General features: G+C 35.4%; 1 protein-coding gene across 2 annotated transcripts in view; it reads left to right on the top strand.

The window, feature by feature from the left end:
• LOC140745781 (neural/ectodermal development factor IMP-L2) overlaps nucleotides 1–10,920 on the top strand; it is an 84,727-nt gene extending 73,807 nt beyond the window's left edge. For both annotated transcript variants that reach the window (XM_073077684.1, XM_073077682.1), the window contains exons 2-7: nucleotides 3,398–3,554; nucleotides 4,298–4,464; nucleotides 5,756–5,918; nucleotides 8,172–8,362; nucleotides 9,002–9,124; nucleotides 10,113–10,920. In XM_073077684.1, coding sequence (XP_072933785.1) covers nucleotides 3,437–3,554; nucleotides 4,298–4,464; nucleotides 5,756–5,918; nucleotides 8,172–8,362; nucleotides 9,002–9,124; nucleotides 10,113–10,133 — 783 coding nt within the window. In that variant the 5' untranslated portion in view covers nucleotides 3,398–3,436 and the 3' untranslated portion in view covers nucleotides 10,134–10,920. The remainder of the gene's footprint in view (nucleotides 1–3,397; nucleotides 3,555–4,297; nucleotides 4,465–5,755; nucleotides 5,919–8,171; nucleotides 8,363–9,001; nucleotides 9,125–10,112) is intronic.
• The last annotated feature ends 7,137 nt before the right edge of the window (nucleotides 10,921–18,057 follow it).

Below are 18,057 nucleotides of genomic sequence, written 5' to 3'. Positions count from 1 at the left end.
CTATAATTTGCCGTGTCGTGAAAGTGCAGACAGAAGTGTCATACGAAATTACATAGTTACAAGTGCAGATTCTTCTAATAAGTAAGTGGGGTTTCATACTCAAAGCGGTTTGCACGCTCAAACTTAAACAGGTATCTATTATATAAGCTTTCATTTCTTATCTTAATTTTCAAAACGATTTCATAGTGTTAAACTTCTGTAAAATTCATGCTTCTAAAAACAGAATTTAAGCTGTATATTGTTTGTTAGATCTGTATGGTATTATAGATGTATTAAATTATTAGATATGTAATATTAATTATTAGATATAAAATTATTAAATATCAGACAGTGATAGTCTAGTAGATTCTTGATCGAGGGGTCCGAGGTTCAAATCCCAGGCACGCACCTCTGATTTTTGAAACTTATGTGCGTAAATAATAAAATATCGCTTGCTAAACGGTGAAGGAAAACATCGTGAGGAAACCTGCATACCGGGGAGATTTATAAAAAAATCTCAAAGGTTTGTGAAGTCTACCAATACGCACTTGGCCAGCGCGGTGGACTATGGCCTAATCCTTCTCATAATGAGAGGAGACCCGTGCCCAGCAGTGGGACAGTAATGGGTTGATAGTGATGATGATGATGGAATTATTAGATGATTTGTTCATAAAATATTGTGCTCAGCACGGGTCCTCCGTACACATTAGCATTGCAGCAGAAAGTAGATAAAATTATTAGGTTATATTAATTTATTTTATTCATCAGTCAGTCTTCATGTCTACGACTTCAATTGACTCTAACGTATAGTCCACGTAAAACTGTTAGTCCACTCTGAATATAGAAATGAATCGCGTCGCCATAGAAAATTGTATGATTATGCCTGCTCGCAACAACTTCAGAGTGGACTAGCAGTTTGGCGAGAACTATAGATAGACTATAGATAGTGTTAATTCTAAATATATAAATGAAAGTAAGTATGGTTAGTCAGAAAAACAATAATAATAACATGTGAAGAAAAATAAAACTTATACTTAAATATTAAATCATTTATTTCTGCGATTTGTATACTTGCTTATTCATATACTCGTAATAATGTTCATATTTTTATTTTTATAAATTAAAAAAGTAGCAATTGTTATTATTTTCTGGTCCGTGGATAATTTCGTTTCATAAATTATGTCCTCCCAAAAAATCAAAGAAAAACGCTGCGTTCTAACCGCTCCACGTGTAACACGCCTTACCATCTCCACTTAAAAAATGTAGGAAGTTGGCGTGCCGGCCCGTAATAATTTACTGACCATTTTTTTCTGTTGCTAACCGACACACCTTCTAAGAAAGGGTAGTTTTTTCAACTATTACGTCACCCAAAAATGTTGCGTAGGTTTTTTTGCATGTTGCGTCATCATGCTGTTTGAAATCAACGGATTCTCATTGATGCGTTTAGGCATTAGGATTTTAAATTAGAAATTGAGTGTGTGATCTTTATAGGCATAGGTGACATAGGTAGTCACTGTGGTCAATTAATTGACCCTAAGTATAACAGTTTCTTAGATAAACTGTTTGATTTAGGGCCATAGATCATAGATGCGTTGCTGTTAGAACTAATTTGTAATGCCGCATATTACCAAAGCTTTTAAATCAGTTATGCAGCTTTAAACTTTTTTCTTTCACTGCTACAGCGCTTCCACCGTATCTCTTATTGCCCCTGTAGGAGCATTGCTGTGTTTTGATTTAAAAGGTGTCACAAATATTACTTACCTACTTATATTGACCTTTCAAATAAGTAATGAAGTAGTTCACACCTTTTGTGGTAGAACTATATCTCTAAGACTTTTCCAAGAAAGAAGAACTTTATCTCTAATTCTAGGACGAAATAGTTTGTATGTCCGTTTTTAAAGATCGCGTTTTCCCTTAAGAAAATCTTAACAGAAAGATTAAGCGTTTGTCTATCTATCGCACATCGAAATAGCTTTATTTTTTAACCTGTAATAAATTCCCGGTTAATAAATTACCCGTAATAATTAGGCGTTGTCCAAAAAAAAAGAAAAGAACAAAATATTAAGAGAGCAGCCATAGCACTTTTTTCACTGTTAAGTACTTTTGGGAGATAAAATAATGGCTAAGTTAAATATGCAATATTAAAATGAAGCAACAATTCTGAAATATAACTAAAGAAAACACTTTTTCTTTTATTGTAAAATAGAAATATAGAATATATGCTGTTTAAATAATACTGAAGAAGATTAACTTTCCCACAATACAATAATATCACACAAATGTACCGTAAGGAGCGAAACATTTGAAAATGGTTATAATTTCACAATCATCCCGTTACTTATGACAAGATGTGAAATGTTCCTACAGTTACAAGACAGTACACGGCAATAGATTGCTAACAAATTACATCAATAATACATACATTTACTATAAAATTATAACAGGGCTGTCTCTATCTTGAAGATATTCTTGTAAAAATATCTGATGAGATATTTGATAATAATTATGTCATCATCAACCCATTACTCCCACTGCTGGGCACGGGTTTCCTCTTAGAATGAGGATTAGGCCATAGTCCATCGCGCTGGCCAAGTGCGTATTGGTAGACTTCACATACCATTGATATTTTTTTTATAAATCTCAGATACGCAGCTTTGCTCTCGATGTGTGCGAGGTTTTCCTTCACCGTTTAAGCAAGTGATGATTAATTTGTATTACGCACCTTTGAAAACTCAGAGGTGCGTGCCTGAGATTTGAAAACCGGACTCCTCGATTGAGAGGTCGAATTTCTTAACCACTGGATTATCATTGTTTTTATGTGAGGCTACAGAGATAGGGATTTAACATTGTTGTATTAAAAGTTGTAATTATTTTTGTAAATTCATAAACGAATGATCAATTCGCTACAATTTTTTAAGTACTTAAAAAATATTTCAGAATGCCTTAAAAATATTTTCGGAATTTTTCGACTCGCGTGGCGGAGCGGTCACCATATTGGTCTGAATCGCAGAGGATCCGCGGCCAGACAGATATCGAAATCATTCATTTATTGAAGGTGGTAGAAGCCTTTGTGGTTCGACTCCGGCGGCACCACCGCCACACCTATTTCTACCTAATAACAGCAGTGTTAGGCGCTGCTGTGTTCCGGTTTGAAGGGTGTGGTAAGGGAGACAGACTTTTCCGAGGCGTTCTAGCTTAGTCCTAAGGGATAGCGGTGCATCTGTGGCCGACCTCAGGTAGGAATATCTAATCCTATCTGGGGTTGATTACAGAGATGGACCTCTGGGCGGCAGTAATCACTTACCATCAGGTGGACTGCATGCTCGTCTGCTACCCTAATATTATAAAAAAAAATGTATAATTGCAAGAATGGGTCTTAATTATTTGTTTATTAATAAAATTATTTCCCTTGTTTCAGACATCCCTCGAAACCTTGAATCTCGTTAGTACAAACACAATGTATTACTTAGTTCTGCTATTCGCCGCTGCGGCGCTACTGAGCGGAGGCCGAACCGCCAATGTGAACAGACATATGAAATTATTAGCCGAAATGGATAACCATATACAAACAAACGGTAAGTAAAACTTGATTTTATTGTCGATTTTCTGTTTTGGGCGAATTTATTAAATATATTAATTTTTAGTTCGGCTAATGGTAATGTTACAATGTAATTGGTTAAATAAAACATATTCGAAATAATTTTGCCGTAATTATCCGTGTATAGCAGAACACTTTATTATACATATTTTTATACAAATACAATTAAAAAGTATTACTTATAAAGATATTGTTTTTATAATCTTGAATTAATTTTATTTTATGGTAACATATTAAATTGCAGTCTATATATAAAATAAAATGAACTGTAAATTTCTCTATTGTTATTTAAATATTTTAATCATGTTATTAAAGTATGTAAAGTAGTGCTTTATAAAGGGATACTCAATTCTTAATCATTTGGAATGTGCGCCATCTATTGGGTAATAGGAATATTAAATAGATCTTAACGCATGATAATGCAATGGACAAATTTCACTGATATTTACGCACAGTATGCACTTATGCCCATTCTAATAATAGTCTATGCAAATATTACAATTAGAGAAATCCTACTACAAATTATTAAATTTCGATCATTATTAAAATTAGATCTAAGATTGATTTTTAATAGTCGTTAGTCGCACGTTATTTAAATAGTAAAATTCTGAATGTATTACCCGACTTCGTATCATCACAGTGTTTTTTATTTTATTTTTTACTTCACTTGTCTTCGTATTTTTTATTAATTTCAATTATTTTTACTTCCCTTGTCTTCAGCCGTACCAACCAGTGACTCATCATCCAAGAAGTTCATATCCCTGACCAGTAAACTACCAGCCTTCTCCATACACAAGCCTGGCACCACTCTAGAACTGACATGCGAAGCGTTAGCAGCTCCAGCGCCATCTATACACTGGTTTAGGAACGACGCGCCGGTTTATGAGGTTAGTTGGGAAATATTATCTTACTAGCTGACCCGGCAAACGTTGTGTTGCCATATAAATAAAAAAATGTTAAAGGTGAACAACCCTTATCACTTAGGGGGATGAAAAATAGACAGTAGCCGATTCGCAGACCTACTGAATATGCATAAAAAATTTGGTGAAAATCGGTAAAGCCGTTTCGGAGGAGTACGGTAACTAACATTGTGTAACATTCAATCCCCAATAATATCGATAGAAATAATCGATTTTTTTGGTCCAAAAGATCGATTCTCCGATTAATCGATCTTAGATCGCCATCCCTAGTTCCCGTGGGGTTTCCGGGATAAAAACTATCATATGTCCTTTCTCGGGCCTCAGACTATATTTGTACAAAATTTCATTAAAATCGGTTCAGTGGTTTAGGCGTGAAGAAAAGACAACCAGACAGACAGACAGACAGAGTTACTTTCGAATTTATAATATTAGTAAGGATAAGGATTAATTTTAAGTACACTTGGATAGGCGTAGTAACAGTTTGTACTCTCGTACAACTTATACAACCGTTTGTGACAAAATCCTTGAATACAATTTGAATTTTTACTTCAATGCCACATTTTTTTGCGCAGTACCCACGTAAAATACGTGGGTTACGACGCCATGGTTGAAGGCCACACATAAGAATTGGTAATGGATAATGTCTGTATTGTAAACGTTGAATTATTTTCAATAAAATCTTATACTTCATGAACGTACTTCATGAATGAACGTACATTCTTACGTAAAATGTACGAAAAATACCTATTATTAGATCACTTGGAAGGTGGTAGAACCCTATGTGATTCGACTCCGGCGGCACCACCGCCACACCTATTTCTATCTAATAACCGCAGTGTTAGCGGTGCTGTTGTCTGGTTTGAAGGGTATGGTAAGGGAGACAAATTTATCCTTATATACTTATAGGCGTTACAACTTAGTCCTCTGGGGAGTAATGCGTAATCGAACTCAGATAAGACACTGATCCTATCTGAGGTTGATTACAGATCTCCATGAGTAGCAGTAATCATTTACAATAAATTGGACTGCGTTATTGGTTGCTAATTCTTAATATAACAAATTAGCTGTGACAGACGGACAGACAGAAGCACGAGTAATCTTTTGTTTTTCGTACGGAGCCCTGAAAATTATCAAGAGTATTAACTGCGATAACAAAATCTGTTTCAGCTATTTTAATACTTTAACTGTTATAAATTTGTTTCTTTTTTCATTATTTGAGTTTTCCTATGTTTAACGTAAGCTTTATCTTCTCTTCCAGTTCGATCTAGAATCCAACGAGATCATCGACACCAACCCGACATCCCTCGCTCGGATCACCTCAACGTTGTTAGTGCCGCGGTCGGAGGGCACCACGCGGTACTCCTGCCTCGTCGTGGCTGGGTCTTTGACCACTAAGACTACTACCGTTGTTGTTAGCGCTGGTAAGTACCTTATGATTAGAGTAGCTGATGAGCAGTCCACCTTATGGAGAGCTGCTGCCAATGGACATCTGTAAACAACACCAGATAAGATTAGATTCCTACCTGAGGCGGTCGACTACAGATGTGCCGCTATCCCTGAGGACTAAGCTGAATTGCCTCGAAGAAATGTCGCTTTTTTTGCAATAATATTATAAATGACTGTTATAAATGAAATAGATCAGGATACCAAAAATCATCGTGTATTGATTGTGCTTCCTAATAACTATTTTATCTATAAATATGTGCCTCATATTATCCGCAACTTTTTGATATTTGCACGCTCGTTTGTGTGAAATACATCGAATTGTAAATTAAGATACACGCAATAAGATATACGAAATTTTTGGTAGAACCCTTTATGGTTCGACTCCAGCGGCACCACCGCCACACCTATTTCTACCTCATTACAGCAGTGTTAAGCGCTGCTGTGTTTCGGTTTGAAGTAAGTGAGACAGACTTTTCCGAGGCGTTCCAGCTTAGTCCTCAGGGGCAGCGGCACATCTGTGGCCGACTTCGGGTAGGAATATCTAATTCTATCGGGGGTTGATTACAGATGCCCATGGGCGGCAGTAGCCACTTACCATCAGGTGAACTGCATGTTCATCTGCTAGTCCTATATTATAAAAAAAAAAAACAACCCCAAGTAAGAATGAAGTTCTATGGCAGGCCACTACTGCGTTGCTACCTTGAAAACTAAGTTAGAACGCCTCGGAAAAGTATGTCTCCCTTACCAAATCCTTCAAATGAACACTGCTGCCGTAAGTCAAAACTAGGTTTGGTAGTGCCTCCAAACCACAAAGGATTCTAACATCTTCTTCAAAGTATAATACTTTATGAAAATTTTTTTGTAGGATCGTCACTTAAAAAACGACAGGATAAAAACAAACATGAATCTTGTCATTAATATCTCAGATTATAAATTTATAACACAAACAAGCAACGAAAACAAAACTAAAGACCAACTCGAAAACTACAATCAAAACGGAAAATGCATAACCCAAGTAGTCAAACTAATCAAAGTTTTTACTTCCGAAAGTAGTAGAAAGAACCCTTCCGGATACATAAAACAATAAAACACTCGTAAAAAACGAAGTAACAATTGTGTCGATTCTATTTTTACGTCGTCTTATGAAACAATCGTTGATGATTTGTTTCACAGATAAAATTTTACTTCGCTGATGAAGTTAGTGAATAGTAATGGTAAACAATAAGCACAAAAACTATAGAAAAATAATAAGAATATTTTTACGTTGAATTTATTTTGAAATGTAATTGGATTGAAAAATTTTGGATTTACATTTAACGGTAGTGGTATTGCCACACTCATTTCTATTTTTAAAAGCTTTCTAAAGCAAATAAACTTATCTAAGGCGGTTTGACGGGGTCCTCAGGAGTAGCATTTATTGCCAACCTCAGGTAGGAATCTAGTCTTATCTGAGATTGATTGAAGTTTATAGGTAGCGATGTCTAATACCATGTTTAAATGAAAGTGTGTTGCATGAATATAAACCTTGCCATTTTTTTTGAATTTACATCATATACGTAGTATTTCGTCTGGCCTTCATTATTAATTTGAGGCGATCACTTTAGTCCTTAGGAGTGACAACGCATCCGTTATCAACATCATATAGAACCTCATATCTATATGGAATAAGATGATAGTGAGCATTTACCATTGCATCCTCGTCCACCATTTGAACCTTATAAAATCTTTTGATAATAAACAAACCTACTTTAACAATTCACTTTAACATAAGATGGTTCATTTTGTTTTGCCCTTTTTAACACCAGATTTTGTACATATAAATATATAGTAAAAATGTAAATAAGCGTACAATAAATATTATTTATTACTGTACCTATGTGGTGACTTCCCACTACTCGTTAAGAGATGGCGTCACACGTATTGTAAGAATTTGTAAACTTCCATAATAAAATATACATTTTAACGCTAGATAAACTAAATCTACTTAATGCAGTAGTACTTATTGCTCGAGGAAGTATACCCAAGGCAGCAATATGGCTCATTTACTTTATTTATAAAACTTAATGCTTATTGTAGTAGATGTAGTATATTAGTTTTTAATTGTATTTTAAAACTGTCTTTAATTTTGTTGTAAATTTAATAAAGTACATCATATCATATCTCATATCATCATATCATAATTATAAAAAATCTCATATTAACTAAAACATTATTCTCCTCACCACTAGATGGCACCACCGACCTAACAGAGCGTTCGAAGCTGGTTCCCCTCGCTCCTCGCGTGCTGGTCTCCTACAAGGTGTTTGTGGACGTCATCGGCAACAAGGTGGTGCTACCCTGCAGGGTGCGTGGCCACCCAAGACCCCATGTCGTGTGGACATATGATAACAGCACCATTGCGAAGAACCCTAGGATGAAGGTCAGTTTGGATGTTTTGATTTTCAGATTATATGTAGTTCTTTGTAATAATGTTATTTTTGTAGGCTGTTCTGTAAAATTAAAATTTACTACTACTGCTTAGGAAAATGGTTCGGTATGGACAGGTAGTGGCGAAAGAAACTCCGTATGTGCGCGATTAGAAATCTTTTGAAATATAAGTATTATACAATTTTATGGGATAAATAGTTTATTTTCTATTCTGTTTTGTACGGGATGATATGTTCGCTCAGCGAAAATCCCACTCTTAATTAAAATAAATATATAATAAAATTAAATTTATATAGTTATTGTGTTTTTATAAATGAACGACTAATGCAAAAGTAAATACGATGAAATGTTATATTCACATTGCATATTATAAGTACTTTAAATTTTTATGTAGAACATAACGGATTCACAAAGTTAAGCAACATCGGATGCGGCTAGTATTACATAATTCAGTACTTCGGAGCCGTAATGCGTCAATCCTGATTATTATTGATAACAGTCATACAACCTTTAGCGGCCTCATAGTTTAAAAATCGAACAGATTGACCCTTAACACTTGGGCCCTTCCAGCTACATTCCCAGCAGTAGAATTAAAAAGAGTTGCAATTAAATAGTCATTCTTATTTAACAGGTGCTTCGTTCTGGTGAACTGGTGATCTCCTCACTCCGTTGGAGCGATATGGGGGAGTTCACCTGCCGCGCCACTAACATGTTCGGAGCTGCTCACACTACCACCTTCGTATACCCCGCCAGGGTAAGTTTCTTTATAGTAAAAAACGTTTATTGAAGGTGGTAGAACCCTTTGTGGTTCGACTCCGGCGGCACCACCGCCACACCTATTTCTACCTAATAACAGCAGTGTTAAGCGCTGCTGTGTTCCGGTTTGAAGGGTGTGGTAAGGGGGACATACTTATCCGAGGCGTTCCGCTACCCCTGAGGACCAAGCTGCAGTACTTCGGATAAGTATTTCCTTAACACATACTTCAAACCAGAACACAGTGCTTCACACTACTGTTATTAGGCAGAAATAAAATTAACATATTAGTGAAATAAACAAAGTTATTTAATGTCCTGCTTTAGTCACGTTTTCCGCTACTCGGCAACAGATGGCGGTACATGTATTAATAACAAAAATTATAATAACGTCTTCTTAAATCGAAGACTTTAGTTACTTTGTATACACAATAATAATCATTTGCTATGAGGGTGAAGAAAAACTCAACAAATAACACAAATTTACAAGTCTGAGAAACCTAAGAGTTTTTTAAAACCTGAGAATTCCCACTTGGTCAATACAATGGACTAAACTTGATAATCATTGTGCAATTATTAATTCATTATTTTGTTTAAAATTAATGTTCAACTTAATGTCCACACCTTCTACTATGTGATAACAGATGGCACCACACGTATAATTTCAACTCAAAGTAATCGTGTAACTCAATAATATAAAAAGCATTACCGAACACTGTGACATAACTGGCTTAAAGACAACTATTTCATTTCTAATTCACACTACTTAAAAGTTTTTAGAGAATCCTGATAATCAACATCCTAAACTTCAGAATTGTTAATATTGTACTGAGCTACCCAAGAATTGCTAGAATAATTCCACCGAGCTACCAAAAACTAATTTATCTATGTCTTAAAATATCATTCCACTGAGCTACCACGGATGATTTAAATATTTATATTATATTATTATTATTTTTATATTATTTTATTATTATTATTTGTTACAGCCCAACGACACGGACGGATAAATCAACCACATCGACTATACTTAATCTGGATGTTCCTGTTTATATTTAAGTTTGTATTGTAAGGGCGCGTCACACGGACTGTTAAAACGCTGCGATTTATAAAACGCACTTTCATAATATTTTGTTTTGGATAACTCCGATACTAAAATTGAAAACTCTGCCTATATTACAAATTATAATAAATATAGAATATAAAATGTACTTATAAGATTTTCAGTATAAATCTTATGGTAAACATTCATTTCAAGTTAAATTTAAGACACACATTTTTAAAGAAAATTACACTGATGTATTTACTTGACCAAAAAACGTAAATAGCTTTTCAATAATATCATATATACATGCTAAGAACAGAATACATTTATTTGAAATAAATATATTAAAGTTTTTTTCATGTGCAAGATAAATACATACACGTGTATTTACAGAACTTTCATTATATTTTATTCAATAAAAAGGAATAATACATTATTTATATATAACTAAAAGTACAAAATTATTTGTGTTAAGTATATTTACGGCTGGTCCGAATGGCACAAATACTTTGTATGATAATAAATCAGTTCTTTAACAATTTTATACAAAAATAATTGAATTAAAACGCAGCGTTTTTTCTCTGTGTGTACACGCCCTAATGAACCGAGTCTGCCTATTTTTATTGTTATATTAAATTATAATAAAATAAAAACACTATTGAGTGTTATAATAATAATGATATTATCTTTTATTGTTTAATAGTAACTGTGTTAGCTGTGTTTAAAATATATATTTATTTTATTTCTTAAAAAAAAAACAAAACAATTTTAAATTCCAAATAATTGTAACGTATTAATTTTTTAAATAAAAAAATATAACAGATATTCTATTTTAAATGCATAATCTTAACATTTGCCTTACGAGCCGTAAAATTTTTAATAAATTAATTTCACATCACAAATATTTCATAAAAAATCTTTTTATTTTTATTTTATTAATAATATATATTTTATTTTATCTGATACGCAGCAAGTTACTATTATTTTACTTGTAATAATTTTGTGATTGATACAATACTTATATCTACTGTAGACTGTGATTGAAATAGAATTTGATAATGGTTTAAATAAATGATTTGAACTGTGTACTGATTTATTATTTACAGTTGACAGTATTTTTATTATTTATATTAAATATAGAAGAAGCAGGCGAGTATGCAGTCCACCTGATGGTAACTGGCTACTGCTGCCCATGGACATCTGTAATCAACCCAGATAGGATTAGATATTCCTACCTGAGATCGGCCACAGACGCACCGCTACTCCTAAGGACTAAGCTGGAACGCCTCGGAAAAGTCTGTCTCCCTTACCACACCCTTCAAACCGGAACACAGCAGCGCCTAACACTGCTGTTATTAGGTAGAAATAGGTGTGGCGGTGGTGCCGCCGGAGTCGAACCACAAGGAGTTGTACCATCTTCATAATTCAAATGGATTCAAAATAACCAAGTCCAATATTACAATTATTAAAGTATTAAACTATGTCAGTTAACTAATATTTATAATTATAATAAATCCTCATTTGACTTCTGACCTGAAAGTTATAATTTATACCGCTGATATCCACGTCACGAAGACAGCATGATTTGATTCATAACTTCCATTCGCCAATTGATTTTAGATAAATCTTCCGATATATGATAGCTATTTGAGATATATGACGTGTTAATAGGAAGAGCCTACGTACTTCTGTGTGCGGGTTTTCGAGTTTTACTAAAGAACCCTGCATAATTACAAATTGTTAGGTAGCGTATATTATTCTCAGTAAATTAAGCTATCTTTGTGTGAAAATTTCACCAAAATCGATGCAGCCCTTTTAGAGATACGCCTATACAAACATACAGGTGGTCAAAATTTTATTACTTTTTTGTTTTGATGTCATGCAAATAAGTTTCATTAAAAGTTTTAAAATCACAAATAGTTAATACAATTTTACTTACTTCTTTTAAAATATTTTCATTATAAACTTTTTAATTAATTTAGATTTTTAAATGTTTTTTTGTAAGTTATGTTTATATGTACTTGTAGTTCATAATAAGTTTATAATCAAGTTAGCTTTTATGTTTTTTTTACATACCTGCATATAGGAGTAGCGGACAAGCATGTAGTCTAGCTGATGTTAAGTGGCTACTGCCACCCTCGGACGTCTCTAATCAACCACAGATATATTTAGATTGCTACTTGAGATCGGCCACCGATGTATCGCTACCCCCTAGGACTAAACTGAAATGCCTCGGAAAAGTATGTCTCCCTTACCCTTCAAAACAGAACACAGCAGCGTTTAACACTGCTGTTATTAGGCTGAAATTAGTGTGTTGTGCGGCTGGACTCGAACCACAGAGGGTTTTACCTTTCTACGTTCCTACCACCTTCAAATCTTTCATCTTCAAAAAAACTTTCACCGTGTTATCGATCCTCACAATATTTGCTGATAAACAATAGTTAGATCCGTGTAGTCTCGTGCATGTTGCAACATTCTGAATCGTGCGTAGAGATATTGAGCCGACACGAGTTGGGAGATTCTGCGAATACAACGAATCATGAGACTAAGTTAAAATAAAAATAATTATTTAAAGGGTTAAGAATGTTACTGTTTCTTTTAGGGTTCCGTACCCAAAGGATAAAAATGAAACCCTATTACTAAGACATCGGTGTAAATCTGTCTGTCCGCCTGTCTGTAACTGTACTGTAATAGATAGACACATGATTTTTTACAGAAAAAGAAGCACTTTCTATACTCACAGAGAATGTATAACGGAGGCCGCTATAACAACAAATACTAAAAATAAAAAACTTGAATACAAGAAGTCGAATCATACTCACTCTACCAGCTCTCTCGCTGAAAATGCCCTTCAATAACTTACCGTCACTTTGCAAGGCTTCTTGTTTATTGAGAAGATGCGAAGGAATAACAATCACACAATCAAAATTCACATGCACACACATTAAAAATGCATACAGACATAATAATGTAAATACTATATAGGTACATACGGTAAGAAAAGATTTACGAAACGTCATCCCTTAATTTATTTGTAATTTAGGAATGAACTCTTGTAATTGAAATACAATATTAACAACTCTATAAGTATCCTTAAAGAATTTCATACTTTTAAAATTAATTCATTAGCATTCTTTCACACAAAATACTATCAGAATGGCCTCGTATTACTCAACAACGCATCCGACTTAGCGCACTTTACATTTCTAGATCTTAGTGCCAGCGCTGTAAACTATCCGAGAATTTGCCTATAAAATGGCTAATCTATTTCACACAACACAAAATAAGTATTACATTTAAACGATTCTGAAAAAGATTGGATGTCGGCTGACTTACATATAAAAACACCATCTTAGTCCTTAAAAGCAATGTATCTGTGATCGGCTTCAAGTAGAACCTTTGCACTATTTGAGATTAGTATGAGTTGTCTAGATATCACAGGTTAACCCACCTTTCTACCAATACGAACTTGGCCAACGCGGTGGACTATTTTCTTATAATATAGGAGTAGCAGACGAGCATGCAGTTCATCCGATCGTAAGTGGCTACTGCCGCTCATGGACATCTGTAATTAACCCCAGATAGTTAGATATTTAGTTAAATATTCTTACCTGAGGTCGACCACAGCATTCGACACAAACAAAGCTGGAACGCATCGGAAAAGTATGTCTCCCTTACCACACCCTTCAAACCAGAACACAACGGCGCTTAACATTGCTGATATTATGCAGAAATAGGTGTGACGGTGGTGCCGCCGGAGTCGAACCACAAAGGGTTCTACCTTTAAACTATCACTATGGCCTAATCTGTCTCATTCTGAGAGGAGATCCGTGCCCAGTAGGACAGTAATGGTTTAATGATGATACAAAAATAAAAACGCATTAGGCTTTCAAACTCCAGACTTTCATTGCAGTAAAACTAACACGAGGATCTATTTACCAACACGAACAGTATGGAAATACTTTCGCAATAATAACTTTAAGTACGAACTGTGGATTGCAAATCGATACCTATAATCGATCATCGGCCCTACGATCATTACACCGATCTTCTTAACAGCTTCAACCTATTTTGAAAGTAATGGCTTGGAATAAGCAAATCTAACAAAAACTATTATGACTTCGTGTAAGTAAATATATTATACCTACAAATTATATTATGGTTAGGTGTGTCTTAAGTGGTGATAGTCTGCTAGTTTTAAATTCGTTCTCCTTAGGTTTTTTTATAATATAGGAGTAGCAGACGAACATGCAGTCCACCTGGTGGTAAGTGGCTACTGCCGCCCATGGACATCTGTAATCAACCCCAGATAGGATTAGATATTCCTACCTGAGGTCGGCCACAGATGCGCCGCTACCCCTGAGGACTAAGCTGGACCGCCTCGGAAAAGTCTGTCTCCCTTACCACACCCTTCAAACCGGAACACAGCAGCGCCTAACACTGCTGTTATTAGGTAGAAATAGGTGTGGCGGTGGTGCCGCCGGAGTCGAACCACGAAGGGTTCTACCCCCTTCAAAAATAAAAAATAAGTGTGACGGTGGTACCTCTCCGACTGAACTCACCTTTCATACCACTACAAACCGAACTTCATATAAAATATAGCCTATGTTACTCGTGGATAATATACTCGTAGCTTTCGAATGGTGAAAGAATTTTTAAAATCGGTCCAGTAGTTTTTGAGCCTATTCATTACAATCAAACAAACAAACAAAGTTTTCCTCTTTATAATATTAGTATAGATCTAAATATTATCTAATTCATATATTTGATATCTTAGTATTTTGACATGTACATTGTACAAGTTATGATATTAAAATTGCAACGCTAATCATCGATGGTGTTTGATCGAGCGAGCACCATTACGAGCGAGCAAGTGGAACTGATAGCGAATTCGTGCCCGAGGAAATTATGAACACTCAGTTTGTGTTGGTACAAGTTATATGTTTCGAGCGGTTTATGTTTTGTATTGAAATTCAAAGGTCTGATTTCACTTTCAATGAATATCTGTAAATTATGAATATCATTAATTCTGTTAAAAATGTAGATTAAGGAAATACATTATATATGCTTGGGTTTTAATTGCACCTCTCAAATAAAGCTAAGTTTTACATTTTACCAGTGAAAATCTTAAAACTACTAAGTAGATTTGATGTGGTTCCATTGTAGCTATCCAAAATTAAAATATTTTTAAAGACAATGGTTTGGAAACGAGTATCCAATGCATAGTAAAATATTCAATAGTAATTTCAGGTGGCTAGTTTCTGCAATTCATCTAGAGACGGCGCTTTCTGAATCACGCAATCAAAGTTTTCTCAACATTTTGCATATATACATTTATACAAACTCCGAACCGAGACTGTTACACCGTTGGCGGGAGCTCCCTCCCGTTTGTAAAGTACAAGTCACATTAATCATGACTCGTTCGCTCTTATACTTTAGGCCATCGATAACAAATCGATAGCGGTGCAGAGATGACAGCGCATATTGTGCAACAGACGAGCTGCTTGGACTATGGCAGTCGACATCTGTTAACGCCTTTAAACGTAGTAAAATTTGTAGCTCGACTGCACCTTACTTCTGCATTTTTGATACTAAAGTAGTCCACCATGTAGTCCATCTGATGAAGAGGTTACCTGTGGTGCAATCGAGAGATGTATTAGGTAATGATTGGCCAAGTACGTTTCGAACTCGCAGATGGATGGTTCCGTGCCACAAAGTTAATTATTTTATCTAAATATATATAACTCAAAGGTGACTGATTGACAAAGTGATCTATCAACGCACAGCCCAAACCACTGGACGGATCGGGCTCGCTCGATCGGGGAAAGGATTTTGTTCAATTCTACCCCCAAGGGGATAAAATAGGGGATGAAAGTTTGTATAAATCTTCTTAGTTAATAATATTACTTTGTAACGCGAGCGAAGCCGCGGGCAAATGCCCGTTTTTAGTATATGTACATTTTCTTATTAAGTAAGACATAGTAATAAAATCCAAACTATATAAAATTTAAACTTCACTAGCGCAGTGGACTATGAACTAATCCTCCTAATTCTGAAAGACAACCCAGCAGTGGGACAGTAATGGGTTGGTGATGAAAGGTGCCGCCGACCGAATACCAAGTGGCCGTTTGCCCAAATTTATTCTAAGGGCTAGATAATATAGTTGGCATAACCATCTGTGGTTCGACTCCGGCGGCACCTCCGCCTCACCTATTTCTACCTAATAACAGCAGTGTTAAACGCTGCTGTGTTCCGGCATGAGGGTGTGGTAAGGAACTTATCCGGGGCATACCAGATTAGTCCTCAAAAGTAGCGGCGCTTGTAGCCTTCTTCAGGTAGGAATCTAATCTTATTTGTTGACTTTGTCCATGGGTGATAGTAGCATCTTACCATCAGGTGAATCATGCTCGTCTGCTACTCCTATATTATTATAATTAAATAGACCAAGCATAGTCGTGTTCAGGTTTGCTACTCGCTTGTGAAATTGCACTAGTTCTGATAAATTTCACAATATGTAACTTGAGCAGATTCACGAAACTCCGAGTATGGCACGAGGATATCAATCACAGTTTGCAGAAACAAAGATTATCTATTCTAATGTTTAGTAACGGGAAAGTGGGGACGAGATATGGCTGTCATGAATCAGCTGTAAAAGGTAAGTATAGGTGGTAGAACACTTTGTGGTTCAACTCCGGCGGCACCACCGCCACACCTATTTCTTGAAGGGTGTGGTAAGCGAGACATACTTTCCGAGGCGTTCTAGCTTAGTCGTCAGGGGTAGCGGCGTATCTGTGGTCGGCCTCAGGTAGGAATATCTAAACTGGGCTTGATTGCATATGTCCAAGGGCAGTAGTAACCACTTACCATCAGGTTGATTGTATGCTCGTCTGCTACTCCTATATTACGTATAAAAGATGATGTGTTGATTTGGAGGGAGACACATTTCAACTTAGTCCTAAGGTTCCAACTTAGCGATGCATCTGTGACCGACCATAGATAGGATTTTAATCTTACCTGGCATTGATTATAAGTATAAGTTCTGTAGTCACTTACCATTATGTGAACCGCATGCTCGTTTGCTACTCCTTCTAACATTAGCTAACTATCTGCAAAAGCCCCTTCAAAATCGGCCCAGTCGTTTGGTAGTTAGATAGACAAACAGACAGACAAAAAAAATCATGATATTTTTTTGTTATAATTATCGTACGAGTAAGTATATACTTTTACCGGCAAATAAGTATAAAGCCGTTATTTTGACATTACAAACAGACATTTCCATTTAATTTATTTGTTGAGGTAGAGTTGAATACAGATGTCCATGTCTAACAGCGACAGACCATCAGATGGCATTACGTTTGCTATTTTGCACAAAATCATACGGGCACATACGTCACTCCTCAGTTCCAACCCACAAAAATCGAGCAATTGACCATAAGGTCTGTGGTTACCTAATTAAGGTCACAGCGATGCATATTGCATTGCCGGAGGTCAGTGGCTCTATGTAATCATGGATTAAACAATGATCGTAATTATAACACCGATGGTTATCATCTGATTGATTTGTTGTAGGGATGTACCCGTTTCTTATACGTATCGATAAATATTAATTATTTTTTAAGCATTTTTTAAACAAGCTTTTTTGTAAAGTCATTTTGTATTTCGTAATCTACTAAGAAATCGTTTCATTTAACACCCATATTATGGAGACGCATAAAAAATTGGTCCACCATATAGGTGATTAATTTATCTAATCTTGTATTGTCATCGAAATGAAAAGTGTATGCGTAAATTTAAGTTCATTGGTTGGAATTAACTGGTTTAAATCTCAGTTGTAAGATTTAACTCACACACATATGAACGTACAAGGCAAGTTAAATGAAGGTTCTAAA

The sequence above is a fragment of the Epargyreus clarus genome, unplaced genomic scaffold, assembly GCF_041222505.1.
Source record: "Epargyreus clarus isolate Ecla_fem2 unplaced genomic scaffold, WU_Ecla_fem_2.2 ptg000011l, whole genome shotgun sequence".
Taxonomy (NCBI): Eukaryota; Metazoa; Arthropoda; class Insecta; order Lepidoptera; family Hesperiidae; genus Epargyreus; species Epargyreus clarus.
The sequence above is the reverse complement of the archived record's forward strand: the minus strand, read 5'-3'. Positions and strand labels throughout refer to the sequence as shown.